Consider the following 9,292-nt stretch of genomic DNA (forward strand, 5'->3'; position numbering starts at 1 on the left):
GACACTGTGGCCAGTCCATGAAATTTCTGTTCTCAGTAAAGAAAACTTTTATGGCTCTCTCTGTCTTTGCTGACGTTTATCTGGCAGGAAAAAACGCATTCTTAGCTCAGAACGAAAATTTGCAGCCAATTCGTACAAAGCTGTGACATCAAGAGCGAGAAGGACGCTGAAATTGCCGTTTAGAGGTGAATGTAATTGTAGTGTAGCCTCAGGGATCCGCGCCCGAAAAGCTTCTTGACATGCCGTGTTTTGCTTGCGAAAACGGCTGGTAGAGAGACATCTGTAGTTTATTTTTTGCGGTTTTCTTGCTTGTAAAAGTTCAATTTTCAGTGAAAATCGCCTGATTGTCATTACAATAGCATCTTTTTGTTTGTCACATGCCAACTTATTTGCATATAATGTGCTTTTAATAACGCTGTAAAATTTTGACAAGACATGTGCTTGCAGTCTTCCCGGCAGCGATTTTACAAGAGAAGTTCTACCAGCATGGCGTGCCCGAGTAAGTGTACCCACTCCGCAGTTCTCGGCGTACGGCGCTTCCTATGTAGCTGAGTCCTTGCACAATGCTTTTCTCTGCACTGTCTCTATTTCGTCAGGTCTCTGAATATCGGAGCCATCGGTAGCATCATCGGCCATGAAATGACCCACGGATTTGATGATCGTGGTAAGTATGATCAATATGCGAAAGCAGCCTTTCCGGAAAAGGCGATAGGCCCAACTTATGGACTGGGCCGGTTTTTGTTAAGTACAACATGTTAAAAGCAAACCAGGTCTATTACTTTAAACTGCTGCAGTAGGTCCATCGAAACAAACTACATATCCATCTAGCACAATATAGCAGTACATACCAGATCCGCGAGCCTAAACGAAGAGTGCCTATGATACGAACTAATTATGGTAGCCAAACGCTAACTTTTCAGTCTACTAAACTGTTAAACAGCTTTGGGATGCACATGGATTTCAACAATCCTTTTACTGTTTTTAAATGTGAATGCAGACACTTCTTGGTTAATTCAGCAATTTCATACACAACTTAATCATATGTGTTGCTACTAGAGCCTCATTACGTGTTCAATACGTCAATACGTGGTCAATACGTGTTCCGCAGTTTGCACATGGAATATGGTACTTAACGCTTACCATTGGATACAAAATTGTTTTGGTGTTCTATTTTTCTTTTCTTTTGTTCATGATGGGGAGATGGCGCGGTGGGGAGCACAAGGTACGTAAAGGGAGCGGCACGTGTTGCTTCTGCGCTATATTTTCATCATGAACGATATCTAATTCGCCCAACTTTCGGCTTTGCTTTTCTTGTGTATTGGTTTTGATGTTTGTAGTGCCGGTTTCGCACTTGATGTTTCATCTTGCCTGTGCCCTTTGTATGCAAACCTGGATATGTTTACAGAATCCGTGTTTTCTGACAGCTTTGGATCGTTTGAGACTGATGTACAGGACGGTAAAATTTTGCCTTTTAATGAATTGTTTGCATTTTTCCCTGCTACTGGCCGAAGTATTATGCCTAAGTTCTGTTCGTTGCTGCAAAAATTTGTGCAAGGGGCCAAGGCCCCGTCAGGATCTTATCCTTTAGCCTTGGCCTCCTCTTAGACACTTTCTGAGGAACAAATAAAGAAAAAGCAAAAAAAAAAAACAAAAAATGGGGAAGAGAGAAAGCCTGCTTAAGAACGATCCTAAGCAGCCCTGAAAGGCCTCTGGGAACCGCTGCATTTGTAGCGCCACTTATTGCGACACCTGAGCAATGCAACGCGTCTGTGTCTTGGAGGATTGTTTTAGAGCGAAAAGCTCGACTCCTCCCAAGCTCAGCATAAAGGCCAACTGGCTCTTACGTTTTACCTCTAACGGGAGGAGCGCCGCATGTGGCTATTACGTCATGTCATGTCACTCGCCGACGTCACACTGCGCGCTTGGCAGTCACGTCCACCGCTGCGCTGGCTACTGCTCGGCCGCTCCTCCTCGCCACTTGTGGCATGGGCTCTGTCACGGGATTCGCTATTGTGTTTGGCATCCGCCGCTGCGCCGACCGCTGCTCTAGACGCTCGCTCTTGCACTTGTGGCACGTGATTTGCTCTCGCTAATACATTTGCAGTGCTTGCTTAGAGTTTTCGCTCTGTATATCCTTGGTGAGCTGAGTTAAGCCAGATCCACTTTTTTTTTAAAGAGAACATTCGAGACTGAAATCAGTTAGAAAGCAATTTATTTAGCCACTTTGGCTTTCCATGTGATAGTTATGTGGAAAACATTTATTTTTTTCTCGTAGCTTCTGAGCTGTATTGCAGCGAAGTACGAAGCTATGAATGTGCTCCAGTGCGTGATATGCATTTTCTTCAGCTTCACCAAAAGGAACGAACTGGTTCTATAAGAAGCTTGTTTTATGGGGTTTTAACGTCCCAAAGTGACTCAGGCTATAAGAGACACCGTAGTGATGGGCTCCGGAAATTTCGACCGCCTGGGGTTCTTTAACGTGCTCTCACAGCGCACACGGCACAAGGGCCTCTAAAGTTTCCCCTCCATTGAAACTCGCCAACAAATTTCCGCGTAGGTGTGTCTGGGATCGGTCTCATATTTGTCGAAGGTTAATAGAGCATGTCCTGTTTTGTAAACTTTGACAATACATAGCTTCGTACTTAAGTTTGCGTGCCCGCAGCATTAGCATTCTCTAAGAGTCGTCTTCGCTCTGTGTGAAAGTGGGTTTCTCAGATACTACTCGCGCATCCCTCACAGCCTTAGTTGTTTAGGCACAAAAAACACCATAAATCTAAATGAGGTACTACTCACAGGGCTATCACTCTAACTCTTTGTAGCTCCCACAGTGCGTTGGTTTTCGATTTATGCGCAAAAGGAAACTTCGTGAATAAATTCAGCAGTGGTAGAGTATCGCGCTACAGGGCTTACGTGGGTGAGTTTATTCACAGTCACTTATTTATTGCAATTACAGTCCCTGCATATACTTGTTCAGCCAAATTAGCGATAACATCCTGCGATAACAAATTAGCGATAATATCCTGAACAAAATGCTACGGGAAGCGTGTTCTGAGAAATAGCATTATTGCACATCTGCCTCGTGGTCCAGTCGCGCGGAATTGTTACCAGAAAATATATCATGCACCTTCCATCATACTTCTACTTATTTCAGAAGACAGGATTGCATGTCTGCACCGAAACAACATCCTGTGGCCGCAATCGCGCCCCCGTAACTTTTGATCACAATACAACGCCTCCTTACATGTTCAGGAAGCTTCTTACGTATTGTGGTTTTTCTTTAATCTTAGGAAACACATTTTTTGCACTCAAAATGTCATGGACATGATGGTTCATTGATTGCAGGAAGCCAATACGACGAAGACGGAAGGTTACGCCAGTGGTGGAGCAAACGAACTCGCAGGCACTTCATAAAGAAAGCGAATTGCTTCGTTGAGCAGTACGGCAGCCTCACCGACCCAGAGGCGAACATGACGGTTTGTAACGTTCCGTTTTCAAACCACATGCTTAAGAACGGTTCCTTCTAGAGTCTGTGCAAAAAATACTTTGATTTTTGGAACTGGAATTTTTGGAATTTGATTCCTCTTTCAAAATCTCAACCACAGCGGTTGATTGATCATTCTACACAACACGCGCGTAAAATATGACGAGCAATTTCGTGCGGCCTGCTTGTAACTACGTAATTTTACGCACAGTCCCTGTACACAGGGTTCACATTCTTTACAAAAATGTGGCCATATTTCACCCATTACGCTCTAATCTAGGAGAACTCTTACATTTCTGAGTGTAGTATCTTTCACCTGGTGATGTTGCATTCTTTGTTTTTTTTCTCCCACTTACAACAGCTCAACGGCAAGAACACACTAGGCGAAAACATCGCCGACAATGGTGGGCTGCGGCTCGCGTATAAGGTAGGTGCGTTGAGCCCCAAATTTTGCGAAGATTTCTTGTTCATCATGCTCGAGTTCAGCAGTGAGCTAGCTTTATCTTATATTCTCAATAGTCACGTGAAGTGCAAGCGCAAAAAAAAAACACAGACGGGAAACATAGATCAAGAACACGCGACGAGCGCAGCTGTGTGTTCTTGTTCTATGTGTCCTGTCTGCGATTTTTGCGCTGTTACTTGAAGATGAATAACCAACAAGCCCAAGCTGCAGTTCTGGCTAGTCACTGATACGTCAACTGCTAAAAATGATATCTACCCTAGATGTCGTGGCGTTATCAGGAGGCGAGGTAATATTATAAGGCAATGCTTGCTCCACGTTTGCTAATCTAGCTATATCGAACCATTCATTTATTATCGGAGTTGTATCTATACTACTTCAACTACTGCAAACACATATATGAATGCTGCGCAGCTGTGAGGTTTCTTGTTTAATATGGAAAGGAATTTCTTCTTTCTCTTTTAAAACAAAAAGATTTCAGGTTGCAACACAAAAAGGAGACCAATGTAGGAGATATAAGGTTCAACAAGGTGCCAACTCGCCAAAAGCTTCTCTTTGTTGAACCGCATTTCAGGTTGCGTTTGGCGCATGAGAGCGCCTGAGAAGTAGGGTGCGCTAATAAACACAGTCACAACCACGTTCTTCGTAAGTGATTTGTAACAATCAGCGCTCGGAGCCTTGCGCGTGGAAATGATCTGGCTGGCCTAATGAAAAAATATAAGACCTCACAAAAACAGTAGCATTCAAAACGTAATACGACCTCGAGCATGATTAATGTGCATTCAAGGGCTGCTAGTTGTAGTTGTCCTGAGATGAACGGATGTATTTCAGATATCTAGAATGTTTCAGCAGCTCAGGTGTTTTCCGAAAGCAACATTCGCGTGTTCTTTCTCCTTATAAAGTGTTTCTGCTGAAGTCTGAAATCGCGACCAGCAAACAGTGATGTCCGTATCTCCCACCTAATTCTTATGTTGAACCAGACTACTCCATTGGTGGAAATACGTTGTTTCCTCAAAAATAAACCAAAGCTTCCGAATAAATTCAAACAACTTGATTTCTCAGGTCGACCGACTGGAAAGAACAGGCTATGGTTCGAAAACAGACGATGATTGCTCTTTTTTTTTCGAATTTCAGACTTATGAACACTTGCTGGAGACATCAAAAACAAAAGATATACGGCTTCCTGGCTTAGAACAGTACTCGGGGAAGCATTTATTCTTCATTGCATACGCGATGGTAAGCGTCCTACGATTACCTTGTTTCGCGAGCACTGGGACCTATTATTCGGAGAGGACTGCTTTTATGTACATGACAGATTGACACTGTGAAGCGCAAACAGCTGTTTCGCGCTTGCCAAGGACAGATAAGTTCGCGGATGGCTGGCTTTCGAGTAATGTTTAACTATATCTTTTATTTGTGGAAAAAGGAGAGAAGATACGGAGCACTTGTAGACAAAACCAATCTTAAGAACTATCCAAATACAGCATGCGATGAAGAGTGAGGAATCTGCAGCACTCTAAACATTGCGACGAATTGCAAGAAAGTTCTCTCAGCCTCAGTGTCCCTTTAATGCACGAACAGAGGCCGGAGGCTATTGCCGTTTACTGGTTTACACTGTCTTGGAATCACATCTGTCAGCAGAACGAACACATTTACAACTGTCGAAATTAACAGGCATGCTGCTGCAAATTAGTCAGGCAGGTGCGGCAATAAAGCTATCATCAAAAGCTGCTGGTGGAAAACTGTAACTTCTCCGAAAATTTCTTTTTCGACTGCTTAATGCTAATGCAATTATTTGTGGCTATTTCATATATAAGAAACTGAAATTGAGAGAATAATTAGAAAAGGTTTCTTGAGGTGAATGAAAAATGGCTTAACCTGGTTTGAACATCTATAAAAAGGAAGAAAAATGTTGAACAAAAGTGTCATTTTATTCGATGAAAAGTGTCGATGCCAATGCTAACAATTTAAGCTGCTAGTCTTAAGCAAGCCGCTCTTCGCATTTCTACGTAAAGCCATGATAACGACTAGCCTCTGCAACGCAGTCTGAAAGTCGACTTGCAAATAAAGGCAGGCCTGTTGGCGGCTTAAAAGCACTGATAATGGGCTCGTGAGAGCTTTTAGTTGTTGCAATTGCTCGAAATTTAGCGCATGTCATCTTTCCTTTCAATGCATATTGCAAGAAATATCATTATGCAACACGATACTGCGCCATTTCCTTTCCTCGAAAACCAATTTACCAATTTACCAATTTTACACAAACGAAACGCTCAATGGCGCGTGCAGAAAACTATGCGAGCAGCACCCGCGGTGGCTGAGTGGTTAGAGCGCTTGGGTGCTGGTCCGGAGTACCCGGGTTCGAACCCAACCGCAGCGGCCGCGCTTCGATGGAGGCGAAACGCAAAAGGCGCCGATGTTCTGTGCAATGTCAGTGCACATTAAGGATCCCCAGATTGTCAAAAATGTTCTGGAGCCCTCTACTACGACTACTCTTTCTTCCTTTCTTTTCTCAGTCTCTCCTTCATTCCTTCCCATACAGCGTGGTTCAGGTGTCCACCAAGATGTGAAACAGGCACTGCACCGTTGCCTGTCCCGAAAAATCAATTTATTAACAGTGCGAAGGAAGAAATAATACTTCTTAAAGGTAACTGAGAAATTAAGCGTTAACGACAGTTTACTGTTTGCAGATATGGTGTGCCCAGTCCCGCAAAGAGGCTCTTCAGCAGCTAATTGAATACGACCCTCACAGTCCAAAGAAGTACAGGTAAGGCAGGTTAAGTGACGATGCAGCCTATGGTGGCTCAGGAGTCCAGTGCTATTTCTATCACAAAGGATTATGGGCAATGAAGCCCGCTTGAAGGCGTAAAAAAAATGGCTGGTCGCATTACTGTCTTCTAAGGAAAGACTGGGAGTTTGATGCATTAATTTCGCAACTTCACGAATTTCAAATTTGTAGTGATTTGCACCGCCTTTTTTCTTTTGGTAATATAAAACTATGCGGTAAAACAAGTCAGGTAAAAGAAAACGAAAGCTCCTGTTTCTTTAGCAGTTGCGTGAACGCTTTGTACGGTAACTGTGGAACTACGCGTAAACAAACAAAACCGCGCTTCTTTTTCCAGGTGCGAGAACGTTAGGTAACTGTGGAACTGCGCGTAAACAAAGAAAAGCTTGTGTTTCTTGAACAAGTTCGCGAACGTTATGCAGGTCAGTGTAGAATTACGCGTAGATTAAGTGAATTTAGTTATTGCAGTTATTGCAGTTACAAACACACAAGACGCACTTAGAAAAGTTATTTTATAGGATGAATGAGATATCACTCAGTGCATAGGTGGCACTAGGCTGCCATGTGAGAAAACTCTGAGGTTCTGCACAAGTACTTCAAACCATAATTCCTCTATTATCTGCCCCAACTATAGCGAAGGAGTTAAAAATGTGACAGAGTAACTTTTTTTTTGCAGAGTAAACGTACCTCTGAAGAACTTCGAAACCTTCTCAAAAGTGTTCAAGTGCAAAAAGACATCTGCAATGCATCGTGGAAGCAAGAAGTGTGTCTTATGGTAGAAAAATGTCTGTGCATTGTTACGCGCTGTTCATATTGAGTTTCAATAAAGCAATGATAGAGCGTTCATCTGTGGAGACAGTAATAAAGGTCAATGACCGCAACCGGTGGTTTGTGATAGGATTTTCTTGCATCCGCTGTTCTCGTTTGGCACCCTTAAAAATTATGGCATTGTGGAACGGTCTGAACTGATTGGAGCGCGAAGCCTATGCTGACGGTGTTGAATACTGCGTGCGGATACTCTTGGTGGTTCAGTCTGTACAACAATACAGAAGACCTTTTATTGTAGACCTGAAGCCATCTTGTCGCCATCGCTGGCTCCTGGTTCTACGCGAAGAAAACAAGCTCTGTACCTCCCAAACGAAAACTAAATGCTTAGCTAATGCGAAGCCTGCCAAAACTGACCCAAATAAAGTAATAGCCGCAAGGGTATTACGGGACACAGTGGGATAATTTTAGATGTGTAAAGCCTTCCTCAACACCGATACCATACAGCAGTTAGATTGCAGGCGATAGGCTCGCGTTAGGGTACTTTCGGGCGGGAAGAAATAGAGAGCACGGGTATAGCTCTCTTACCGTTGGTAAACATCTTACCTGCGCCATCGGAGAAATTATGAAAAGGGGGAAAAGGAAAGGGGGAAAAGTTGTGCACTTAAACAGCACGCACAACATGTCTTGTGTGTAGTTGTATGGAAACTGCTTGTTATTGAAATCGCTCTCATCGAAAATAACCCTTCAGCTAGCCACACAGGCAGTAATCCCGCCGCCTGGATCTCACCTTCGGCGCACTATATTTCAGCCCCTGGCTGACTCCTAGGGTGCTTCAGGAGATCTAGGAGGGAAACCTGCATAAAACAACAAAGGGGACACAGAAAGGCAAGGCAAGACACATACGCTGACTAACAATGAAGTTGATAATTCTGGCACCTCGGTAAATACACAGAAAGCATCAAAAAGAAGAAGAAGAACGAAACAAACATCGCAAGCAGGAATCAAGCGGGAAACCTAGAATCACGCAGCTCGCGATAGGAAATCAAACTCCTTAACAAGAACGGCTATGAATGGCGAACTGACACAGCGGTATTCTACGGTCGCGATTTTTGCGAGTCGATCATTATCTAGTGGTTTCGTCACCGCACCTGCTTAGCACGTTTGTGTTCCCAAAATAGGTCTGCATTTACAGTCGCGGCAGCGAACACCTGAATGACTCTCAGATTGCATTTGTGTTCTAATAATTTCTTTTTAAGGCGCCCGGCCGTTTGGCTGACGTGTGCACGGCCACAAGACCCAGTAATCGAATACAATACAATATGTTTTAAACTTCCAGATAAAAAATAAATGACCTCTCGGGATGAAAGCTAACGGTGAGCTTGACGGGGCTCAAGAATGAGCATCACAGTGAAAAAACAGTGGAAGTTAAGAGAAGACAACAATAAAGAGAAAAAAAAACAGAAAACAATTCAGGCAATTCACAGTAATGTTACTGAAAATAAGAGTACCAAGCAATCAATTGAAACCCATTTAAACAATAGGAAAAGCGAGAGAGAAAACAACCAGCGTAATAGATCATAAATGCACAAAGTGATAACGCAGTTCTTTCTCTTCATGTCCTCAGTGTATACATATTTGTTTAGTATTGTTGGGAGGTTAGGGGTCAGTATATGAATTTATAAATAATACGGAAATAAGGAACACCGAAAGAATTAGTATTGCTCGTTCGTTATTTTCAATGTAACAGATAATTTTTTCCTATAAAACATGCAGACTATTTCAGTACTGTTTGTGGCTGTGC

The 9,292-nt window shown here is 43.1% G+C and overlaps 1 protein-coding gene across 1 annotated transcript in view; it reads left to right on the top strand.

Moving 5' to 3' along the window:
* LOC149334065 (neprilysin-1-like) overlaps window positions 1-7,502 on the top strand; it is a 68,652-nt gene extending 61,150 nt beyond the window's left edge. Inside the window, exons 15-21 of the mRNA XM_089557852.1 lie at window positions 448-499; window positions 597-664; window positions 3,343-3,473; window positions 3,843-3,908; window positions 5,076-5,177; window positions 6,629-6,705; window positions 7,400-7,502. Coding sequence (XP_089413978.1) covers window positions 448-499; window positions 597-664; window positions 3,343-3,473; window positions 3,843-3,908; window positions 5,076-5,177; window positions 6,629-6,705; window positions 7,400-7,502 — 599 coding nt within the window. The remainder of the gene's footprint in view (window positions 1-447; window positions 500-596; window positions 665-3,342; window positions 3,474-3,842; window positions 3,909-5,075; window positions 5,178-6,628; window positions 6,706-7,399) is intronic.
* Window positions 7,503-9,292: the final 1,790 nt, after the last annotated feature.

The sequence above is a fragment of the Amblyomma mixtum genome, chromosome 8 (assembly GCF_055824585.1).
Source record: "Amblyomma mixtum isolate Tamu chromosome 8, ASM5582458v1, whole genome shotgun sequence".
Classification (NCBI taxonomy): Eukaryota; Metazoa; Arthropoda; class Arachnida; order Ixodida; family Ixodidae; genus Amblyomma; species Amblyomma mixtum.